The sequence below is a fragment of the Camellia sinensis genome, chromosome 6 (assembly GCF_055761805.1).
Source record: "Camellia sinensis isolate YWXY chromosome 6, ASM5576180v1, whole genome shotgun sequence".
Classification (NCBI taxonomy): Eukaryota; Viridiplantae; Streptophyta; class Magnoliopsida; order Ericales; family Theaceae; genus Camellia; species Camellia sinensis.
Window position 1 is genome coordinate 173,306,688 of NC_138966.1, and position 25,385 is coordinate 173,332,072.

At 36.7% G+C, this 25,385-nt stretch overlaps 3 protein-coding genes across 3 annotated transcripts; 2 read left to right on the top strand and 1 right to left on the bottom strand.

Annotated features, from left to right (window-relative positions):
• The first annotated feature begins 635 nt into the window (after nucleotides 1-635).
• Nucleotides 636-15,804, top strand: LOC114262475 (Haloacid dehalogenase-like hydrolase (HAD) superfamily protein). The gene is made up of 5 exons (XM_028202838.2): nucleotides 636-1,181; nucleotides 11,892-11,934; nucleotides 12,736-12,796; nucleotides 14,903-15,037; nucleotides 15,217-15,804. Exons 1-5 carry the CDS (start codon nucleotides 818-820, stop codon nucleotides 15,379-15,381), a joined length of 768 nt encoding a protein of 255 aa, XP_028058639.1. The 5' UTR covers nucleotides 636-817; the 3' UTR covers nucleotides 15,382-15,804.
• A 262-nt stretch (nucleotides 15,805-16,066) lies between these two features.
• Nucleotides 16,067-18,240, bottom strand: LOC114262466 (putative pentatricopeptide repeat-containing protein At3g23330). The gene has a single exon (XM_028202832.2). The coding sequence runs from the start codon at nucleotides 18,097-18,099 to the stop codon at nucleotides 16,192-16,194; it is 1,908 nt and encodes a 635-aa protein (XP_028058633.2). The 5' UTR covers nucleotides 18,100-18,240; the 3' UTR covers nucleotides 16,067-16,191.
• A 3,805-nt stretch (nucleotides 18,241-22,045) lies between these two features.
• On the top strand, nucleotides 22,046-22,885 carry LOC114262570 (putative F-box protein At2g33200). The gene is made up of 2 exons (XM_082876695.1): nucleotides 22,046-22,219; nucleotides 22,349-22,885. The coding sequence occupies exons 1-2, from the start codon at nucleotides 22,046-22,048 to the stop codon at nucleotides 22,883-22,885; spliced, it is 711 nt and encodes a 236-aa protein (XP_082732821.1).
• Nucleotides 22,886-25,385: the final 2,500 nt, after the last annotated feature.

Here is a 25,385-nt window from a genome sequence, read left to right on the forward strand (position 1 = left end):
ATAGTTTTAAAAAGTAAGAATAGTTTTAATAATTATTGAAACTATAAAACAAATTTGTAATTGTTAAAAATTTAAGGGGAGGTAAGTGTAATCTACTTTTTTTTTATTTATTTATTAAACCTTGTGAAAAGTTATTGGGTGCAGATAGGGTATCATGTGGAATGTTACGTGGTGCTTTCAATCAATCAAAAAAATCATGACCTTCTATGTTATCTTCTCATCACCTAGCACATAAATATAACCTCCACCCTCTCAACCAATAAGAGAAGAGAAAGATATTACATGACACGTATTTGCACTTAAAAATTTCTCAAATCTTGTAGATGTTAGTTATATTGGATAATAACTTGAGTTCAAATCTCGTCAATCTCTTGGACGTAGCACAGTTGGTTAAGAGGTTGGACCTTAAGTTGTCTAACCAGTACTTGGTGTGGGTTCAATGCTCCCCGCTGTGCGAGTCATGACTTAAGCAGAGCTTGTATTGGGAGGTCGGGGTAAGTTCCCAAGTTATAATATTCTTGATTGGAACAGCTAACATGACACCTTACTGATCTCTACAAAAGGGCGTTGCTAACATGACACTTTGATGATCTCTACAAAAGGGTGTTGCCTTGGACTTGCGCGTTGCTAACATGACACTTTGTTGATCTCTACAAAAGGGTGTTGCCTTGGGCTTGCGGGAGAGGAGGGAGGATTTTCCGGTAATCTAAAAAAAAAAAAAAAAAAAAAAAAATTCTTGCGGGGAATTCATCGGTGGTTGTGTCTCCAAATCCAAATCAAACACGTACGCACACTCACTGTCGATCCATCCAATATAATGCGACTGTTCATCTCCTTCTCCATCTCCAGAGCTCTCTTCTTCTTCAACAACCCCATTAGGTCATTTTCCTCCATGGCCACCACCCTATCCTCCGTCACCGCCTCCCTCAGCCCTAAGTCCCGGCTGAGAGGCGTCGTATTCGACATGGACGGAACCCTAACTGTCCCAGCCATCGATTTCCAGGCAATGTACAGAGCCGTCCTCGGCGAACAAGATTACTTAGCTATCAAATCCAAGTGCCCTTCGGGAATCGATATATTGAATCACATTGAGAATTGGAGCCCCGATAAGCAACACACCGCTTACGAAACTATCGCCGATTTCGAGCGCCAGGGTCTCGATCGCCTTCAGATTATGCCCGGTTTGCCACTTTTTCCAGTATCATGAATTTTGGTCGTGTATTTGGATACAATTTGCTTATATATCTGAATACTAATTTCTTTTTGAACATCTCCGTCATAGATTTTTTAAATGACTTCAATTACATGAATCTACATTGCCTTTATTGAGCAAATATTAAGCAAGTGCAGGTTTGTGTTGCAAATGGAATTATCAATTATCATATTATTGGCTTTATCCTCTGCATTAGGAAATCATTTCATACCTGTTTCGACCCATTTTTTATTTTTAAAAACATCGATTACTGTGATCCCTTTTTGTAAGATAGGTTTTAAGTTTAACTCAAAGTTTCAATTTTTTTAAACAATTGGTATATTAAAATTGATTTGTTGTATTTGATAATTTACATTGCATATCATTATGTATATTACATTTATATTTTTTTCCCCTTTTGTTGATAAGTAAAAGTTTATTAAGAAGAAACATCAATTGGGGATGTCTCTGATGTTCAACTATTCTATTGAAATACTTCTCTGATCTGTACTGAAGTGGTTTCAAGTTTAAGAGCACATGTACTTTAAATTAATACAGGAACTCAAGAAGTAAGTTGTTGGGAGGTTGGGGTTTTAGTTTCAGTCTTCCTAGTAAAATATAGGGGAAATTGACCATAAAGTGGGGAGTGGGGCAAATATTTTCTAAAGGGCACTACAAAAAAAAGTGTTTTTTGCGACGGCAAAACGCCGTCGCAAATGCCCCATACGCCGTCGCTAATACTTTTTGTGATGGTAATTTGGTTTTTTGCGACGGCAAGTGGGGGTCGCGACAAAGGGGGTTGCAAAAGGGCTTTAGCGACGGTATGTGCCGTCGCCATTGTTTTTTGCGACGGGAGAGTGCCTTTTTTTGTGACGGCAATTTTCTGTCGCCAATAAGTGAAGAAAATCTGAGTTTTTGCGACGGTACAGTATTTCCGTCGCTAAAATGGGTTTTTTGAGACGGCAAGAATACCATCGCTAAAAGAGTCGTAGCGGATAACTATTGACGACGGCAATCTGAGCTGTCGCTAAAGGTTTATTTTTCAATTACATTCCATAGCTTTTGCGACAGTATGGGTGCCGTCGCAAAAGCCTCATACAATTTTTTTTGCGACGGGTGGTATGCCGTCTCAAAAAAAAAAAAAAAAAAAAAAACCTGTTGGGAAATTATTAAAAAAATTAAAATAACCTGTATTAAATGAAAAATAACAATAAAAAAAATCCAAAAATTACATAATAATATAAATACATACATAAACAAAAGTTGACAAATAATGAAAATTCATAATGTTGTTCCATTCATAACAATACATAAATAAAAATTCATAACAATAAAAATTATGCCACTACATAATGTCGCATAATACATACATAATGTTGTTCACAAATTTAAATAATATAAATCAAAATCAAAATCAAAACCAAAAGTTTTCGTCTTGATTCTTTCGTGGGTTACAAAAATAAAAGTTGGTCATAATCTTTATACGCCCGCATTTCACAAGAAGCAAACTGCTACTCAGGAAATATCTGAAAAAAACAAGATAAAAATAATTAATAACCATATAATGGTGTTAATATTTTAATTACAGAAAAATATAAAAAAAAATTGACTACTATATAATTAGAAAGATAGTTTAGTATATAATTTTGACTAGACCGAAATCCGACTCTAACTCCCAAACCGGGAACCCGATTCGAGTTCCGTCTTCTCCCACAAGTCTATCGTGCCTAGGCGGTCGTGTGTGCCAAGTTTCGTGCTAAACCGACGTCGTTTGGTGATTTTGGGGCTTAACGCCTCGAATTCAAGTTTCTTAAGGAAGTAGTTTGTCTAAAGTGAAATCCGGCTCTAACTCCCAAACCGGAAACCCGATTCGAGCCCCGTCTTCTCCCACAAGTCTCTCGTGCCTAAGCGGTCGTGTGTGCCAAGTTTCGTGCTAAACCGACGCCGTTTGGTGATTTTAGAGCGTTAACACCTCGAATTCAAGTTTCTTAAGGAACTAGTTTGCCTAAAGTGAAATCCGGCTCTAACTCCCAAACCGGAAACCCGATTCGAGCCTCGTCTTCTCCCACAAGTCTCTCGTGCCTAGGCGGTCGTGTGTGCCAAGTTTCGTGCTAAACCGACGCCGTTTGGTGATTTTGGGCGTTAACACCTCGAATTCAAATTTCTTAAGGAACTAATTTGCCTAAAGTGAAATCCGACTCCAACTCCAACTCCCAAACTGGGAACCCGATTCGAGCCCTGTCTTCTCCCACAAGTCTCTCGTGCCTAGGAGGTCGTGTGTGCCAAGTTTCGCGCTAAACCGATGCGGTTTGGTGATTTTGGGGCCTTAACTCCTCGAATTCAAGTTTCTTAAGGAACTAATTTGCCTAAAGTGAAATCCGACTCTAACTCCCAAATCGGGAACCCGATTCGAGCCCCGTCTTCTCCCACAAGTCTCTCGTGCCTAGGTGGTCGTGTGTGCCAAGTTTCGTGCTAAACCGACGCCGTTTGGTGATTTTGGGGCGTTAACACCTCGAATTCAAATTTTTTAAGGAACTAGTTTGCTTAAAGTGAAATCCGGCTCTAACTCCCAAACCAGGAATCCGATTCGAGCCCCGTCTTCTCCCGCAAGTCTCTCGTGCCTAGGCGGTCGTGTATGCCAAGTTTTGTGCTAAACCGACGCCGTTTGGTGATTTTGGGGCGTTAACACCTCGAATTCAAGTTTCTTAAGGAACTAATTTGCCTAAAGTGAAATATGAAAATTAGAATCCAAATAATTTGCAAATATACAATGTTTATTTATATACAAAAATAAAACAATAAAATGTAAACCTCATGCCGGATCCAAGAGAAAGTAGTACGCCCTGTGGTATGAGCTATGCCGTGAGCTCGCCGATTTTTAGCGTTCCTACTTACAATTTTCTATAACAGGTTTAACAAATGTAAGTATGTAAATATGATTTGTATATTTACATATCATAAATATAACTTATTTGTATACCTCAGCATCGGAAGTACGCCAATACTCCACAAGTTGTTCCCACTGACTTGGCACAATGTGCATAGGAACATTATCCTTTAGATTAGGATCAGAACTTCTAGGCTTGAAATACTTAGCCTTAATCTTGTTCTTGTGATTCTTCCATATGCTGTTGCAGTTTTTCATGCAGATTGGCTTGTACTCCTCTGGACATATATTCAAATTGTCCTATAAAACACAATTTCAAAGTTTAAGGCTAAGTATAACACAAATTTGGAATTCGAATTTGTGGACAAAAATATACTTTTACCTTCACATCCTTCCAGATAGCATCAACAATATCATCAGGCACATTGTTCCAGTCAAGAAAAGTAAGAGGAACAATGTTACCATTCTGCACAATAATGCCAAGTTGAGTAGTTAACTTGGTCACGTTATCTCCTATTGGGCAGTAATTTGCATCAAATTGTATGTCCAGCTTTTTATCAGTACCCCACTCTTTAATGCCCTTGGCATATCCTCTACCACGCCTAATCGAGGTTGATGAAGAACTAACATGACCTGCGAGATATAATAACAATAAACAATATGCAATGGTAATAAACAAATGCAAATTTAAATAATGTGAATACAAATCATATCAAATAAACCTGAGGTGGGCTGTGAAGAAGTCGAAGGGTCTGCAAAATACAATGAGAATAAACAAGTTATATATAATGAGCATAAATAAATGTATGTGTAAATAATTTTCATACAAATCAAAGCAAATTTATATACCTACAGATAGCTCATAAGTTGATGATGATAGCTGCTGTGATGCCACTGATGGTGGTCGATACGGTGGTACTAATGGTTCCTCTGATGGTGGTGGCACTAATGGCCCCTCCGATGGTGGCCGATGTGATGCCTCCTCTGATGGTGGTGCTACTGATGTCCTGTTATGTAGCACATCAGACATCATGCGCCGGGGATGATCAGGCTTCCTCTTCCTTCCCATAATAATCTGCAAGCAATATAACATTAATTGACATTAGAAACATAGACAATGGTTTGTCATCAACTATAATATGACATTAATTGAACTAATACAATTACAAAGACAAAGTAAATTAAGAAATTGATGATTAACTATAACATTGGCCTTAATTGAATTACTAATGTTGATTAAATATCAGCCTATTTGAACATCAACCGTTTCCCCTTCTACGGCTGCCCTCACCCAACCAACTTCTTCATCACGAAGCATTATATTTTCTTCTAATTGTTGGCTCATGTGTGGCACGATTTGTGGATCAGTCGAACTCATATCAAATAAACCTCTTTGAGACATCTTCACCACGACTTGCTAATCTGGTTGTAACGGGTCTGCAACATACCAAACTTGCTCTGCTTGGGACGCCAAGTTGAAAGATTCATTGGTAATTCGATCATCTCGGTACAACAAATGATTGAAGTTCACCAACGTGAAATTGAAGACATCTTCTTTCTTTCCGTGAATGTTGTCAATCCAATCACACTTAAACAACACATGTTTCTTCTCATTGGAATATCGAATCTCAACAATATTTGTCAATTGTCCATAATAGTACACAGACCCCACACGAGGATTCTTGTCTTTTCGACTAGCATAACTTATGGTATCTGCCTTCAAAGCTACACCACAATTTTGTGTGGCTCGACGATCATCCACGGCCTTTACTCGATACTGAAACCCATTCAGTATATACCCGTTGAACCTCCTTGCTAGGTTATGAGGACCATTTGCCAATAGAATAATCTCTTCAGAAAATATGACATCAGTAGTCCTTCGCAAAGTTTGGACCTATTTAACACGAAAATGTAAAATTTAAAATGTAGATCGACTTAAGTAACTAGAATCTATAGAGTTAAATACATACATGTTCCTTAAACCAAATGTGAAAAGTTTCAAAATGTTCACGCCGAAGTTGATGATCGTCGACACGAGGCATTTTGAGCTTAAGTACTTTAAGGTGTTTGCTGTGTAGATTGAAATTTTAGCAATACAAAAAATTTAGTTGAAAATTCAATAAAACATAATAAAATATTGAGTGAGTGACTTAACCTACTTTGTAAATGGTTGAACCGTTCTTGTATTGAATAAGATGTACTGATGAGCTTGTACCCAAGAAGTATTATCAAGATAAAAGCTTGTGTTTTCACCAATAGCATGACCCAAATTATCAGCACCACTATAGTTCCTCACGGGTCGACTAGATTTGGTTTCCACATCATTGAGATATTGTGCACAAAAATTCATGCATTCTTCCATAAGATATCCTTTAGCAATTGATCCTTCAGGATGAGCTCTATTACGCACGTATTGCTTCAAAGTAAGAAGATACCTCTCAATTGGATACATCCATCGAAACTGAATCGCTTCACCCAATAAGGCTTCATCAGCTAGATGTATAGGCAAGTGCTCCATTATATCAAAAAAACTCGGAGGAAATATTTTCTCTAGATGACAAAGTGCTATAGCGATACGATCTTGAATATATTGCAAATCCGTCGCACGATTCACTTTCGAACACAATTGTCTAAAGAAATTGCTCAATTCAATCAAGGGTTTAATTACATTCTTCGGTAACAATTTTCGAATAGCCAATGGAATAAGTTGTTGCATCAGAATATGACTATCGTGGCTCTTAAGACCCCCAATGCTTCTATCATGTAAGCGCACACGACGTGATATATTGGATGAATACCCATCGGGAACTCTTACGTCCTTCAACACTTTCAAGAACAAATCTTTCTCATCCTTGGTCATCGCGAATTGTGCTAGTGATAAATAGGCTTTATTCGACCCTCTTAACTGCAAATGTAGGGATTTTCTAATATTCATATCTTGTAAATCACGCCGAGCATTAACACCATCCTTCGATTTTCCTGCAACCCCTAATATTGTCCACAACACATTGTCACAAACATTCTTCTCTATATGCATCACATTGAGGTTGTGTCTTATTAGATTGTGCTCCCAATATGGCAATTCATAAAAGATACTCTTTTTCTTCCAACTATGGGTCCGATGTCCAGCTTTCTCCTTCTCTACATGTCTCCTATGCCTCTCCTTAAGGTCATCCCTCTTTTATTGGGTTAAAATACCCTTAGATTCTAATTGTAGCAACATCTCAGTTCCAGACAACAATTTTGGTTTGAGTGTGACTTCCCGACTACCATCAAATGATACTTTATCATTCCGGAATTTATGGCCAGTAGGTAAAAATCTACGATGACCCAAGTATGATTGTTTCCTACTATGCTTCAACCAACACGATGTAGTTTTCTTATTGCAACAAGGACATGCATATTCGCCTTTAGTGTTCCATCCTGACAAGTTTGCGTATGCAGGAAAATCACTAATTGTCCACAGTAAAGCTGCATGCATTTGAAACATTTGATTTGTTGATGCATCAAATGTTGACACACCCTCATTCCATAGTTCTTTCAACTCCTCAATCAATGGTTGTATATACACATCAATCTTGTCACCGGGTCCTTTCGGGCCGTCAATAAGCACGGATAAAATTAGAAATGGTTGCTTCATGCACATCCATGGCGGCAAGTTGTATGGAATGAGCACAACAGGCCAAGTGCTATGAACTATATTTATCGTCCTGAATGGGTTAAAACCATCATATGCTAAGCCAAGCCATACACTTCGGCAATCATTACTAAAGTCCATATTCCGATGGTCAAAATCTTTCCATGCAAGGGAGTCAGCAGGATGCCTGAAGACACCATCATCAGTTCGTTCCTCTGCATGCCATCTCATGAACTTGGCCGTCTTAGATGACATAAACAACCTCTGTAACCTTGGCTTTAAAGAAAAATACCTCATCTGTTTTGCAGCTATTTGTTTGCCACCTTTGTTAGGACCATTTGAACCACCATCACCATTTGATTTCCATCTAGAACTATTGCATATGACACATTTATCAAGATTGGCGTCCTCGTTTCGAAACAACATGCAACTGTTGGGACATGCATCCCACGTCTCATACGTGAAGCCCAAATCTGTTGTGACCTTTTGAGCTTTATAATATGAGTCCGGGAGTTTCACACCCAACGAGAACGCCTCATTCAATAACTCAAGCAACATGTCAACAGACTTGTCTGTCCACTGATTAAGCACCTTCAAATGTAGAAGTCGAACAATGAATGACAAAGATGTGAACTTCTGACAACCCGGATACAATTCACTTTGTGCATCTTGAAGAAGTTTGAAATACTTTGCAGTCTCTGCATTTGGACCGAGCTGGGGTTCAAATGCATGGGGATCAGGCCCCTGTGGTTCATCACCCTCAACACTTGTACCGGCATGTGGATTTCCCATAGCCTCTTGTATCATTCCAATCATATCATCCCCAATGTCTGAATTAGCTAATGTTTCATTCTCTCGATTACCATGCAGAGATACGTAAGATTTCCCATGATTAATCCAATGTTTGTATTTTTTAAAAAAACCATTCAAAATCAGATGCTCCCGTACACCCTGTCGTACAAAATAGTATCGATTCTCACACTTTCTACACGGACAACTGATCATCGAACCTTCAACCCTATTGGTGTAGGCAAACACAAGGAATTCACCCTCAACACTTGTACCGGCTTGTGGATTTCCCATAGCCTCTTGTATCATTCTAATCATATCATCCCCAATGTCTGAATTAGCTAATGTTTCATTCTCTCGATTACCATGCAGAGATACGTAAGATTCCCCATGATTAATCCAATGTTTGTATTTTTTAAAAAAACCATTCAAAATCAGATGCTCCCGTACACCCTCTCGTACAAAATAGTATCGATTCTCACACTTTCTACACGAACAACTGATCATCGAACCTTCAACCCTATTGGTGTAGGCAAACACAAGGAATTCATCAATCCCATTAATGTATTCGCTCGACATCCTATTTGGCAAATCGATCCAACTCTTATCCATCATCTGTATATATCCACAAAAATATCTCATCAAAGTAACTCTAAATATAATACTTACGTATTCATGTACCATGATACCTATCCATCCAATTTCTCTCAAATAGATAGGTAGTCTTATCCTAGTTAGTTATTTACCGATTTAATAGAACATAAAAAATGAAATACTTATACAACAACACGTGAGATCAATTAATTGAAGAAAAAAATGATATAATTTCATACTTTCTGAGTCATAACTTAAAAAATAAATAAATCATAACCAAACACCACATGAGGCACAACCAAAGATCTTATAAGTCTTAACTAAAATAATATCATAATTAACGAAGATAATTCATCATAACTAAAGAAAAAAAAAATGACATAACTAATGATGCATATGGTAAATGGATGTGTATGGTAGAATTCTCCAAATTATTAGTATTCCATAATACTATGTGGCATTATTTATAAACTTGATAGATGAGTTATACAAAAACACACTAATCAAGTATATTGTCTAAAAAATTATTTAATAAAGATGGATCATTATTCTGTATATTATAATTTTGAACATCACATACATAATCTTATGTAACAAAGTAGAATAAGAAAGCCCAGTCCAAGTTTCTTTTCTATCTATATATATGGAGGCCCAATTACTTTCCATACTACAAATTACTTCCACAAACACACCAGCAAAGATCAACCAGGTAACGTAAATACTTAAATGCCTCACACGCTACATGTTGGGAACATTGTAAGATATGCTCTCCTTGAAAGAAAATGCAAAAATTACATATAATGAAATGATAGTAGAACTGCATTAGCTATGGTTATGAAGTTCACAGACTAGATAGATGTACAGTACAACCAAATTAAGCACAGAACCATTACCTGTCGATAGAGTGGTGACTGGAACTTAAAATCCACAAAAAAATAAAGGCTTCAAGTTCTTGGATCAAGTCCCGGCCTAAATTTCCAAAAGTTTATCAAATGATCAAGAAGATTACTTTTCGATACAGTTGTCTGGAAGAAAAACAGAACAAATGATAGGTACATCAATAACAGTATCAGCAAAATTACACTTATGATTTATTTTATTATAAGACTTCAACTTTGAGTTTTTTTTTTTTTTTTTTTTTTTTTTTTTGTAATTTTTCATATTATTTTTTATTGGACACTTCTTATATTATTGAGAATTGCATTACTTTAGTGATTAACTAGTGTATATAATATGAGAAATTTGTTGGATTATATTATGAAATTTGAAGTATACCAATGAAGTTTTTTGAAACTCTTCAATCGTGGAACTAAACTGGATTTGAACAAATTTTGCAGTTTGGTTTTGGTTCGATTTCTAAAATTTCACGATTTATGATTCCAAAATTTCTCTAAGGATAGGTTTAGTACTTGGATCATCTCATAAACAAATTAAACTAGTATGTAAACACCCCTACTAAAACAATTGATTAATCAGGCTAAAAATGATTATACATCATTCACTTTTATAAGTCATGTATATTTTCATTTCCAACATTTTTAGCAAGTGGCCACAAATAAGAGACCCGTTAACAAGTTTTTTTTTTTTTTTTAAATATCTAAAAATAGGTTGTGAATTTTTAAAAGTTTATTATTTTTCAAAAAAATAAAATGATTGGAAATAATGAGTGTTTCCATAAATGTTATTATTATTTATTTAAATATACAAATTAAGTGTTATTATTTATTTTCAAAAAAATAAAATGATTGGAAAACAATGAAAACAGATTTTAGTTTTAAGTTGGGAATAATATCAATGTAATTAGAATTATAATGTATATATATATTTATATATAATTTACATATTTTTATATATATATCAATATATATATATATATAGATGATACAGATATATCATATACATTCGTAGATGATCTACAGATCTGTATATATATATACAGAGAGAGAGAGAGAGAGAGAGAGAGAGAGCATACGCAGAGAGAAGACTTGTCGTCCTCGCCGCCGGTACCTGTCGTCCTCGCCGCAGCACCACCGCACCACCGTTCGCCGTTCGTAGGGATTTGATTAAATGATCAATACAGCCGTTCGGCTTCGTAGGGATTTGGGGGAAAAAAATTTGTTTCAAACATTTAGGGATTTGGATTATGTTTTGATCGAGCGGCAAGATGAATAGGGAAGAGCGGGGGCAAATTTTTTTTTCACTTTTTGCGACGGTAGGTTTTACACCGTCGCAAATGGCAAGTATTTTGTTCATAAAACGACGCCGTTTAAATTAGACTTTTTTGCGACGGACATTTGCCGTCGCAATATGTAAACTATTTGCGACAGCAAACGTATGTCGTCTCAAAACATTTTTTTTGGCGACGGTAAAAACATCCGTTGCTAATACTGATGCATTTACTCCTCTATCCGTGCATTTTTTATTACCGACGGGGACAACGCCGTCGCTAAAGCCTTCATTTGCGCCGGTTTAAGCTGCCGTCGCAAAAAACTATTTTTTGCGACGGGACAAGCGCCGTCGCTAATGCTTCCGTGTTTTTTACCCCCTTTTCTTGTAGTGGGGTGAGAATCTTCTTGGGGTGCAACTCTTGATGTGTTTTTTCACACAAAAAGAGTTGTAACCCCCATGTGTTTGTAATTATTTTTTGTCATGTGCACTGATTTGTAATTTCCCCCAAAATATATCTTCTTTAAAAAAATTATCTTTTGTGCAAAGGTAAGTTTTTGGCTCATTTGGTCTCAAGAACTTTACAGATATTTCTCTAATTCTTTGATAGGTGAATTATGGTGCAGGTGCATTAGAACTTTGTGGTTTTCTTGATTCAAGGAATATTAGGTAAAATTTTCTTGCTAATGTTTCAGTCCTTAACATTATCTTCTTGTTAGAGATGTCACTAACTTATGGTTGCCTGAGCTTGGACTTTGATTTTTATTTTTTTCTGCAACGATAAATTTAAATTTTCTTCCCCCTTTTTGGTGATAAGTAATTGTATTGTGTTAGAGGCGCCAAAACAGGCACAACACATTCACACTTTCATATCCAACTGTGAACCTTAGAAGAAAAAAAATGAAAAAAGGAAAGAATTCTTCTTTACAAATTTCATTAATGAACGAAGGTATGGGTTTGACGCCCATGCAACCAACTGTGCATCAATCCAGAAAAATGCTCTTCCATCTATAAATTTGAGTGTCCACTCTATCCAAAGAGCATTGCTTCATTTTTTCACATCACATTCCACACCTTCTTTTCCCCCCCATAATAGCACCATCTGTAACTATCAAAAAGAGCGGCCACTTATTTGGTCATTACCCTTACAACTACAAATAATGATAGTGACAAAGCTCAAATATCGTTCATCAGTTTACAACGTATAAGCAAATGATCAGCCAATTCCCCCACTGGCAACTACCATGAACGTGCTAGGCATACTATTTTTTCTTCTCCTTGAATTATCAATTCTAAGAATCTTCCCACTGGATGCTGAAAGAATGACTTTTTTTTTTTGTGTCATTTTTTAAAAAAAAAAATTGTATGCCAAAGCCATGTAAGGTCTAAAATCTTTTTTTGCTCTGTATTATATTTTTCTTAGTTTTTTCTTTGTAGCTATGGTTAACAGAAGGTTTACCTTTTCCTCAGAAGGGGATTAATCACTAGGAATGTCAAGGCAGCAGTTGATTTGTTTCACTCGAGGTTTGGGGTAAGTTTTTGAATGTTTACGTCTATAAAGCTGGTTGTTTTCAACATGAAGTTACACATCTATAATCTATATATCATGATATTTGTTTCTTTACTAACTTTATTTTCTGATAAATTTTTATTTGCATCGACGGTAAGGGAAGTATCGTATTCCTAGTGTTATGATTTTATCTTGCATTAAAAATTATTATGTAGCCGCAGGCTGCAAAGAAAACACATAGGTCATACTTCTTTTTCCATGACATATGCCAAAATAAATAAAGTTTCATGATATTTTCTTCTTTCATGTTGACATTTTGATTGCTTGTCATCAGACCATACATTTCCCTTCCACAATAACCAACTTGATAATGAAAGTTTGTGGAGCACTTTACTTTTCCTTATTCATTTTCTCATCTTTCACTTATGAACTAGATTCACCTGTTTGCATTTTCTACGAATATATGAATTTTTATGAGAAACCTGTTCTGTACAGTGAGCTGGATGACAATGAAAAAGGTATGAAAATGCTTTGATGTTTGCCTTGCACTTGAAGCATTGTAGACACTCCATTTCTATAACCTAGATAATCCTTTCTTATTGTAGTTTTGTTTTTCTTTTCCTTTTTTTTTTAATTTTTTATTCACAGTTCTTGGTTGAATAGGATTGTCTAGTTGTAGGGGGTTTTATTATCGTGCTCTCGAACTGGAACCTATTATAGACTAACTAGTCATTCTATCTCCTGGTGAATGAAGAGCCTGGACTAAAATGTGGAATGTTTTAGAACTGTTTTTGATCTGAAACAAGTCTTATTTTGGGGGATGAACATTCCAGATATATAAAGATAGATGTGTCAACCAAGAAAACAATTTTAATGAAACTAGTGTTAAAACATTAGGGTGTGTTTGGTAACGTTTATGTTTTCAGTTTATATATACAAAAATTTTATAAACTGATTTTTGTTTATTTTTTGTTTATTTTTAGAAAAACATAAACTACAAACGCGTTTGGTAATTGACAAAATGTTTAAAAAATTTTAAAAATAAAAAAAAAGAGTGAGAAATGGCAAGTGGTGGCAAGTGGTGGCGGAAAGCGGTAGTGGAAAGTGGTGACGGTGGGTGGTGGGTAGCTGGTGGTGGTGGTGGTGGGTGGGTGGGTGACAGTGGCGGGTGGTGGGTGACGGTGGCGGGTGGTGGGTGGTAGCAAGTGGGTGGTGGTGGTGGCAGGTGGGTAGAGGATGGTGGTGGGTGGTGGTGGCCGGTGGTGGTAGTGGGTGGGTGGGTGACGGTGGCAGGTAGTGGGTGGTAGCGAGTGGGTGGTGGTGGTGGTGGTGGTGGTGGGTGGTAGTGGCAGGTGGGTGGCGGGTGGCGGGTGGTAGTGGTAGGTGGGTGGCGGATGGCGAGTGGTGGCGGGTGGGTGGTGATGGTGGGTGGGTGGGTGACGGTGGCGGGTGATGGTTGGTAGCGAGTGGGTGGTGGTGGTGGTGGTGGGTGGTGGTGGCGAGTGGGTGGCAGGTGGCAAGTGGCTGGTGGTGGTGGTGGTGGTGGATGGTGGTGGCAGGTGGGTGGTGGTGGCAAGTAGGTGGCGAGCGGTAGATGGTAGTGGCAAGTGGTGGGTGGTGGTGGGTGGATGGGTGGTGGGTGGTGGCGGCGGCGGTGGCGGTGGCGAGGAGTGGGCGGTGGTGGCGAGTGGGTGGCTGGTGGGTGGTGGTGGGTGGTGGTGGCGAGTGGTGGTGGCAAGTGGTTGTGGGGGGGGGGTGGGTGGTGGCGGCGGAAGACAATGGTGGCTGGTGGTGGCTAGTGTTGGGTGGTAAAAAAAAAAAAAACTGAAAACTTAAAATGAAAACACATTTTTTGTGTTTTCATTTTTTGGCCAAATTTATAAACTGAGACCACTGATTTACAAATCAAAAATTTTACCAAACAAGTTTTTATTTGAGTTTTTAAAATTTTTGTAAATATAAATAGAAAACTGAAAACGTAAGTGTTACTAAACGGCACCTTAGTGTTTTGACATTTTGTTCCAAGTAGCGTTAAAAGTGTGTACTTGGATTGTTCAACATCTTTAAGTAATTTATAAATTTAATATCTTACAAATTTTGTCATATTTCATGGGCACGTTGCTACAGGTGACATTTGCTCCTGCACTGAGCAGGGAATTTCGTCCTTATAAACCAGATCCAGCTCCACTGTTACATATCTGTTCAGTTTGGGAAGTTCAACCTAATGAAGTAATGATGGTTGGGGATAGCCTTAAAGATGATGTGAGTTCTGCTCTATTTCTCTCTCCATCATTTGCACCATATTTGTTAAGAACATTTCTGATTCATTTTGAGGTGCTGTTTTTGTACATATATTTTTAATTTCACATTCTTTTGTCAAATTTGTTTGAATCAAAACATGCTTCTGTGTAAATTAAAGATGCTTTACTTGGTCTTTGCAGGTTGCTTGTGGGAAACAAGCGGGAGCATTTACATGCTTGCTTGACGAAACAGGGAGGTATGATTCTCCCAAATACGCGGATGTGGAATTTAAGCCAGATTACAAGGTGTCTTCTCTTGCCCATGTTCATTCACTACTGGAAGCAAATTTTGACCTGACACCATGATCCACAATTTCCTTGACAATAAAAACTTGCATTGTTAAATTGAGTAGCATTGAGATTCTCGGACCATTTATTAGTTGGTGGATACACTATTTTTGATCCTGTGAAGATTTCATAGGAGAAGCTTTGTGAAGTACAGAGACAGGAAAATACCAAGGAAATATTTTATTATGTGAATGACAAAGATCTTTTTTTAGTTTGGCATCTTATGGTAGTATTGATATGCTGCAGAGTCACCAAATATATAGGTTTCCTTGCCAAAGTACCCTTGGATAGATTTCCTGCTCATCTTTGTTTGTTGTTATCATTGTATTATGAGGCTAGCTGTTAATGCTTTCTTTGTGGGATGTAAGATTGTTGTTGTATATCTATATGTAATACTTTTGACCCATTTAATAATGCAATTTCTTTCTCCCTTTGGTGCAATGCAATGCATATTTTAAAATTACAATGAAGTTTATATGTTTATTTTTGACTAAAATGATGAAATAATGTGGCTACTATTAATTTGATTCTTTTTATGTTTGATTTATGATTTATATGTAGGAATTTACAAAATGAACGATTTAGATCACTTGAACGAGACTTGAGGTGAGGCTTACAGCAAGACTGCATGCCCGTTCCACTTTTATAGACTAGAGGCAATCCTGATGATAATTGACCTTAATTTTGATGATGACAGTTTGAATTAAAGATAATAAGTCAATTTTCTTTATTCTCAAATATTCTTAATATTTCAAGCCACTCCGTCCGTTGTAGCACTACAGAACTTAGGCACAATGCAATGTCCTGATTACCTCTAATACCCAAAATCTACATCAAATATTCATAATCTGCAAAATTATTGTCTCCCTTCATTGCTAGAAAGAGTTCATGCAGCATTTCATAAATCCTATCAGAACAAGGATGGATTTTATCAGCAACATAGAAGCTGTGAGTTTCGCTACTAATTGTTATCCAACTGCATCCAGGCAACTTCCTTAGTTGTTTTTCTTTCATCATTGTTCTCACTTCAGCCACAACATCCCACTTCTTAGAAGCAGCATATAAGTTTGAAAGTGAGACATAATTAGAAGGGTTCTCCGGTTCTATCTGAGTAAGGAACTTATAAGCCAAATCGCGCATCTCAGAATTCCCATGAAGTAGAGAAGAACTAAGAAGAGCACCCCAAACACTAGGACCAGGTTTCATAGGCATTGTCTTGATGAAATCCAATGCTTGCATCAGCTGGCCTGATCGACCTAACATATCGACCACACAAGCACATATCTCCAGTGTCGGTTTAATTCCATAATCTTGTACAACTGATTTATAAATATCAAGCCCTTCATTTACCAATCCTGATCTACCACAAGCAGAGAGCACACCCACTATTGTAATCACGCCTGGTTTAATCCCAAGCTGAAGCATTTCCTCATACAAACAAATGGCTTCTTGACCCTTGCCGTGCAACCCATATCCAAAAACCATCGAACTCCAAGATATTGAATCTTTACGAAAAGAATGATTGTTGAAGACTCGTCTTGCACAATTTAAGCTCCCACACTTGGAATACATATCAATCAGAGCGTTGCATAAAGAAACTTCATCATTCAATTCCTTTCTGATGGCAAATCCATGGATTTGTTTCCCACCCATTAAACCAGCAAACGAACTACAAGCGGGGAGAACACTCACAAGGGAGACCTTGTTGGGTTCTACTAGATGCCTCACTTGCATTTCAAGAAAAAGAACCAGGGCTTCGTCGAATGCTCCATTCTGTACGTAGCCATTGATCAAAGCTGTCCAAGCGAAAACATTTCTAGACTTCATGCGGTCAAAAATCCGTCTAGCCACATTGATTTTATTGCTTCTTGAATACACATCAATCAAGCAACATCCTAAATGAACATCAGAACCTGAACCCAAACCCAAATCCAATTCGTTCTTTACAATGTAACAATGAAGCTCCTTTCCATAATTCAATTTCTCAGCATCTCCCCCACACAGAGGAAGGAGACTCGAAACAGTAAATGCGTCGGGTTTCAACTTTTCAATCTGCATATATTTAATCAATTCCCATATATAACTATCAAAAGCACACTCCCTAGAAGCCATGAAACCTGCAATTAGAGCGTTCCAAGAAGAGGCATTCCTGTGCGGCATTTCGTCAAACACCTTGCGGGATTCAATAAAATCCTTACATTTACAATACATAGACACAATTGAGTTGGCAACAACAGTATCCGAAACAAACCCAGTTCGTATACACACGCCGTGAATCGCTTTCCCAGCATACAAGTTTCCGATTTCACCGCAAACTTTCGAAAGAGTCGAAACTGTGAAATCATCAGGCGAGTCCTCACTTCGGCACATTCGATTAAACAATTCAAAACTCTCATTATACAGATAATTTCTTGCGTACCCATTAATCATTGTGTTCCATAAATACACATTCTTGAATCGAACCGAGTCGAAAACGTGTCGCGCGTGAGATGGGTTTTTGCAAAGAGAGTATGCGGAGATGAGCTTTGTTGCAATGAGAGAGTGTTGGTCGAAACCCAGATGGAAGACACGGCCATGGGACTGTTTGGCGAGATTCAGAGATTGATGGTCGATCGAGAATTGGAGAAGTTGGAGGAGACAGAGAGATGGGTCGAGAAGAGGGGAAGAAGAAGTGTAGTGACGAAAGGTTAAACGAGTGAATGAAAATGTATTGCGAGCGGAGAAGAGGATGATCATATAGAATCAAGAACAAGCAGAGTAGCAGAGTCGTGTTTGTGTACTTTGCCAACCACAGGAGGATCCAAAAAATGTCTTTTTTTTTTTTTTTTTTTTTTTTTTACATACGTTCTTTCTTTTGTAATTTTCGAAATTATAAGATAATTTGTATCTTAAGCAAATCTCAAACGTTTGTTTTTAAAAGTAGAATAGAAGCGATTAATAGTAAAAGAATTGATAGTGAATGTATTAAGTAAAATTGTGTTTGTTTAATGATAATTGATAGTTTAAGGATTGTTAAATTATTTTTATATAAAATAATAAAACAAATAAAAACCATAGTTTTTACTTAATAAAAAACACAATTTATTAAATAACATTATTTTAAAATGTGCTGCCCAACATGTAAAAATAAAAACAAAATAAAATTGCACTTGGCTGATTGACCGACTGAATGTCTCCTAGATGACTAGTAACACTCTAAGCCGAACAAATTATTTTCTAATACCATCTTTCAATCCAGACTCTTAATCCGCTTGACAAGGGCTTTTATAGTATGAAGAGGACTACAAATTCGGAACTCACTTTGCACATAATATTATTTTCCTATTCCTCACTAATAGTCCACTCCGGACCACTATAATCGGAAATAAACGGGACCAAAGGGTGTATTTGTATTTTATCCTAACAAGATAATGAATTATAAGAAATACGATAAGTTTTACAATTTTAATATAATTATATTAAGGGAAAATTATTTATAAGTCCTATTAGAGAGACTTATGCTACATATGGTCCTACTAAAAAACTTATGTTCTCATAAGTCCTGTGGGAAGTTTGTTGAGACATTTACCCTCAATATTAGTTGTTAATATCATAAATAATAATAAAACCATATGTAGGAAATTGAATGTTACCATAGATCATATCTATATAAACGTAACGTAATATGACACCTACATAAACGTAACGTGACACCTATACATAATGTGACACCTATGATCTATGGTAACATGCAATAGATCATATTACGTTATGTAATTTCCTATATAGAAAATTGCATGTTACCATAGATCATATTTACATAAACGTAATGTAACGTGACACCTACATAAACGTAACGTGACACCTATGATCTATGACAACATTCAATTTTCATTCAATTTCCTATATAGAAAATTGAATGTTAGCATAGATCATATCTACATAAACGTAACGTAACGTGACACCTACATAAACGTAACGTAACATCTTTGATCTATGACAACATTCAATTTTCTATATAGGAAATTGAATGTTACCATAGATCATATTTATATGAAACGTAACGTGATACCAACATAAACCAGCAACATTTTCACATTCAATTTAAAAAAATAAAAACTCATTAAGTTTGCGAAACGTAACGTGACACGTTATGTTACGTTTATGTATGTGTCACGTTACGTTACATTTATATAAGTGTCACGTTACGTTACGTTTCGTTTATGTAGGTGCCACGTCACGTTACGTTTATGTAAGTGTCACGTCACGTTACATTTATGTAGGATCTTGTAGAATACATTCCTATCTAAATAGGACTTGAGACTCTATAAGAAATTGCACAGGACTTAGCCTACCATAAGTGTCTGAAAAAGGACTTATAAATAAGTCTCACATATAACAATTCTCAATTAGTAAAAGTTAAAGAGGTTGAAATATATATAGATGGTATGAAGACACAATAACAAATAACGTAAAATAAATATTTTATTATAAAATAGATGATGATATCTTTTTTTATTTTTACAAATAATGAATTATTGATAAAAATAAAACAAAATATTATGTGAATTAAAACTTAAGAAAATCCAATGTAATTATATTAAATTTATAGGGCTAAATGTAATTTTTTCAATTTTTAGAGGAGGTTAGTGTAATTTATCCAAAATTAAATATACCTTCACAAATTTGATATAATAACACTAATTTACTTTTTATGAAGACTAAATCTAGAGGAAGTATGCATATGATTTGTAGACACAGGGATAACAATCCTGTTTGGTAGCTTGAAAGGTATGTGGCTCGAATGGCCCGAGTCTGAAACGGTGCCGTTTTGGTGTTTTATTTATTTATTTTTTTATCTTTTCTTGTTTTTTCTGAAGCACTTGGAGTGCTGATCACCCATGATCATTTTGGCATTTTCATCAACAACATCTTCTCATTTTTTTTGGAACTGGAGCTGGAGCTGGACACCTCCATCAACATCTTGATCAACATCATCATCATTAACAACATCTTGATCAACATCATCATCATCAAATTTTATTTTTATTTTTTCAAATCCAAATCTACTTAGGGAAAAAAGAAGAAGAAGAGGGAAAACAGAGTTTCAGAGGATTAGAGGAACATCTTCATCAACATCAACATCAACAACAACATCTTCATCATCATCATCAACACATTATCATCATCAATAATTTTTTTTTTCAGATCTAGATCTACTTAAAAAAAAAAAAAAATTTGAAAGAGGAGATCGGGCGCCGCCACCATCACTGACCATCACCGTTGATCGCCTCTTCTCTTCTTCTTCTTCTCTCTCTCTCTCTCTGTCTCTCTCTCCTCTTCTCTTCCCTCTCTGTCTGTGTTCAAAAGAATGAAAAGGAAAGAATGAAAAAAAAAAAAAAGTCGTTTTGGGCAGTTCGGGCCATTCGAGCCGGACGAATTTTGAGATACGAATCATTTTTTCAGGGATAAACAAGGGTAATATAGACATTTTAATGTAAGGGGAAAAAAATTAATAGTTATAAAAGTTTAAGAGAGCCTAATGTGATTCAATCTATTTTTTTCACAACCATTCATTAAAAAAAATAGATTACAAATTTTAAAAGTCTACAAAAGAAAAAATAATAAATTTTGTCAAAAAAAACAAAAAAAATTATTACATGGCACGTGTTAGTAAGATTTGTTTTATAAAAACTTGTAAGTTATAACATTTTCTCCCTAGCAGAAACCCTATTCACCGGCCCGGCTATTAACTTCTCATTTTCTCTCCTCCCCTTCATCCATTTTTATTTTTTACAAGTTTAAATATTCAATAGTTGAAAAAAGGGAGATTTATTAGAAAATTCTTTTCTAAGTGTTTGTCTTCTAATTAGTTCATAAGATATTCTTATATTCTAATAAATTTCATTATTTGAACATTTGATTTACCAAATCTTAATTCTCATATTTAAAGGATTTTATAGCTATTTCTATCCTTACAAATATATTTTGAACGGTTAGCAATTTGATAATGTGAACATTCATATTTTACAATGTGAATGTTCACATTGACAGTGTGAACATTCATATTAACTTGTTAACATTCACATTGACGGTGTGAATATTCACATCACGGAACATTCACACTGTAAATGTGAATATTATTAGAGGTATTTTGGTAACTATGCCACTCATGAGACTTATTGAAAGAAAAAAAAATAATGTGAACTAAATGAAACATAAGTAGGTGAAAAGGAATTTATAAAAAAGTGTCCCTTCAAAAAATAACATAAAAAGTCTTAAAATTAAAAAAAAAAAAAAAACCCAATCCAAATCCAAATCCAAATCAAAATCAATATTTGTTTCCTATTCCGTTGTGGATTTGGAATGAAAGCCTTCAATATTCCGTGTGTATAGAAGTTAATCTAATCATTACTCTTCAGAAATCTCTTAAAGCCATTCAATTTTCTCTGTGGTTTTGAGAGCAATGGCTAAAAATCTCAAGAAAACCAAAACACAAACATCACAATCAAATTGCCTAATCTTCACCATGATCTCTTAAAATTGATCCTAAAGTGATTGTGTCTCATTGACATTCTTCGTTTCAGAGCTGTTTGTAGTTCTTGGCGATCAGCTGCCAAAACCCATATCACATCTTCATCACTATACACTTTAGAGCTTCAACCTCCCCGTCTCTTCTTTCCTTCACTAGACTACTTTCATAATGACCAAGAAGGTTTTAAATCATTGTTGTGCCAATCATGCAGAGAAAAGGTTATACGATCTCAAGAACATACCCGAAGCACTTGTCCAGACTCGGTGTCTTGGATCATCACAAAGGTGGCTGCTATTTTTGGATGAAAACAAAACAACCCATATCTTCAATCTCTTCTTTGATGTTAGTGTCTAGTTCTGTTTTCATCGCACACTTTCTTTCATTACCAAAGCTGTTCTCTGGAAAGAACCAATTCTCAGTGACAACAACTATGGCATTGTGGCCATCTATGGCTTTGGTTTCCAATCAAAGCTTGCTTATGCTAGGTGTGGAGACTCTAATTGGTTTGACCTCAATGGTTCACATGAGGCTTACTGTGATATCATATGTTGCAAAGATTACGTATATGCTTTAGCCAATTTGGGTTCTGTTGAGGCTTGGGATTTTAGGTTTTCTGTTCCTAGAAAAGTTCTGGACATTGAAGCTTGTTTTCTTGAGGAAAGGGTTGAATTTGAGAAGTCTCTGAGAGATCTTTATTCTAGCCAGTTTTACCTGGTGAAGTCAATAGGTGAGCTCTTGATTGTTATAAGGTACATTGGTGAGTTTGTTAGGCATGACGGTGAAGTTGTTCGCAAGACTGATATTGATCATGATTTGATTTATCTATACATGACAAAGTTGTTCCATGTTTACAAGTTGGATTTGAAAAAGGAAAATTGGGAGAAGGTGGAGTCATTGGGGGATCGAATATTGTTTTTGGGTAGAAATCAGTCCACGTCACTCTCAGCTTTGGACTTTTCAGAGTATAAAAAGAATTCAATATATTTTACAGACGACTATTGGGGTTGAATGTGTGGGGACATAATTTTTGAATGACAACACGTGGCCGAGGTGTCACCGAAGTGCCAGCCGAGGTGCCACGTGTCCTGGTTATGACGCTGAGATCATCTCAGCTAGGCCAAGGTTATCTGCGAAGAAACCAGAATTCAGGATAAGCGGATAAGGGACAAGAGTCCTAGAACGGGAGATGACTTCAGTTTGGGTAAAGATAAGACTCTTTGAGAGTTTATCCCAATCCTATTAGGAGTTCAAGATTAGCAGTAATCCTAAGTCCATTGAAGTTAGGCTTCTATTGGGATTAGGTTAGTGTTAGCTATAAAAGAGAGGCACTCCCATGGGTCTAAGGTATGTTTTTATGCTTTGAATAGTGAGTTAAGCATTTTTGTTATCTTTGAGAGATAACTGACTTGATCGTCGAAGTGTCCCCGGGTGAATGAACCACCGCTGGAATCTCTTCTTTTTGTGACAGGTCGTTCGGGCTTAATCTATTTTGCTAGTATTCTCCAGCTGAGTGCTTGATTGGCAGTGTGGTCGGAAATTGACACGCACAATTTGGTGCCGTATGTGGGAAATGAAGGAGAATAGATGGCCAACGATGGACAGAAAGAGAAGGTTGAGGACGACACCCCTACTGAGAGTGGGTGTAATAACCCTCATCGCTGCTTACCGGTAAACATTGATTACCGTCAAACTGAACTGATTATGACTGATAATTGAACTGATTAAAGTACTGAACTGACTGCCTGAAAACTGGAACTGAATTGATTGAGTATGTGTGTTAATCTGTATTCTATCTGTTTGATTGTTTACTTGATCTGTTCACATTTTATGTTTAAACTGCTAATTGAAGGCCTTATCGACGGCCGAACCGATAATTGATTGATGTTTTATGATCCTCATAATTAATGTGACTTTATGGTAAATTTATCTGAAAACTGATTAGGTATGATTAAATTAGATTAAATATTGATAGATTGCTTAAGTTTGACTTAATTACCATTAGACCACTTAGTGGCCACTATCTCACACATGTTGAGCCTTGTACACACTTAAATCAAAACATTTGCTCAGCCTTCCTCCTTGCCATAGCCGACCAAGAGAGAAGAGAGTGAGAGAGTGAGAGAAATTGGATTCATCTTGAAGAATTGCTTGGTAATTGAAGTGTAGATTGCTATTTGAGCTCCCAAACCTTGAATACAAGACCTAGGTAAGGATTTCATCTTCTCATTCTTGTGCTTGAGCTAATTCGTGCATGGTTCATGCTTCATTGTAGAACTAAGTTATGTTTTGGTTCGTTGTTGTTGAATTGAAGCTCAATCCTTGCATGAATGGTTGTATTGTAGATGTTGAGTTGTTTTCATGGCAAAATGGTACTTGCATGTTCACAATTATCTTTAAGTCCATGATTTCATCATGTTTTGGAAACAATTGGCTCCTTAGAGCATCAAATTGAAGCTTTGAACTGATTTGAATTCATGCATGTTCGCATGTTCATCCTGTTCTTGAAAATGGTTTGAAATTGGGTTTGAATTAAACACCCTTGGGCTTTGATTTCTCAAAGTTGAGTTTTGAATCATGTTTAACTATGTGTTTACAAATGTTTTCTGGAAATTCAGCCCAAGAGGTCGAGTTTTGAGTTGTTAAAACTTGGTTTTTGGCTTGGAGGTGCAATCTGGGTTTTCCAGATTTTGCACTTCCGCTCGAGCGGGGACTGGTGACGCTCGAGCGTGGAATCCGAGCATCCAGTATTTTCTCTGCACTGTTTTACAGTTCGCTCGAGCGGAGGATTGGGCGCTCGAGCGGAGGCATGTGTCTCACAATCGAGCGGGCGTCGAGCGTCCGTCGAGCGGAGATTTCACCTATCCAGTACTTTTACAGTACGCTCAAGCGGGAAAGTTGACGCTCGAGCGTGTACCTTATTGCATGTTCGCTCGAGCGGGTAAAACCGCCCTCGAGCGGGACTCTGTTTTTCTGAAACTTCTGAAACTGCTTTTAAACGTGCATCTTTGCATCCTCATCCCATTCTAGGCACTCTTAGGCCTAGTTTAAGACATCTTCATGAGGGCGTAGATGCAGAACACACCGAGGCAAATTAGGAATTAAGTTATTATCTTTCCCAGCTGCGTAGCTTAGTGTGTTCATCTGTTAACTGTGTAGGGTTGGCAACTGGGGAGGCACGCTCTAGCATACTGTAGCCCAGAACTCTGTGAGTAACGATTGTGTAAAGATATGTTCACAAATGATTATCTTCTGAACAACTGAACCGTACTGTTTTCTGAACTGATTTACTGTTAACTGAATGAATATATGTCATATATTCTGAACTGTATTGTGGATCCTTAGCACCTACTGTTTACTGTTACTGTGACAGAATTCTCTGTCGGTTCCCTTGTTGGAACCACCACTGTTTACTGACTGATGGCTATCATTACTGCTCGGTCTTTTAAGACCTACTGTTTACTGTACTGTTATGCTAATGGGTGTACCACATATGACTGTACTGACTGAA

Excerpts from the sequence above, each read along its gene's own strand:
- LOC114262475 (XM_028202838.2), top strand. The coding sequence starts at position 818 with ATGCGACTGTTCATCTCCTTCTCCATCTCCAGAGCTCTCTTCTTCTTC. Across the intron at positions 11,935-12,735 it reads CTTGATTCAAGGAATATTAG|AAGGGGATTAATCACTAGGA; the intron begins GTAAAATTTTCT and ends CCTTTTCCTCAG. Across the intron at positions 12,797-14,902 it reads TGTTTCACTCGAGGTTTGGG|GTGACATTTGCTCCTGCACT; the intron begins GTAAGTTTTTGA and ends ACGTTGCTACAG.
- LOC114262466 (XM_028202832.2), bottom strand. The coding sequence starts at position 18,099 with ATGATCATCCTCTTCTCCGCTCGCAATACATTTTCATTCACTCGTTTA.
- LOC114262570 (XM_082876695.1), top strand. The coding sequence starts at position 22,046 with ATGACCAAGAAGGTTTTAAATCATTGTTGTGCCAATCATGCAGAGAAA. Across the intron at positions 22,220-22,348 it reads TCTTCAATCTCTTCTTTGAT|CTTGCTTATGCTAGGTGTGG; the intron begins GTTAGTGTCTAG and ends TTCCAATCAAAG.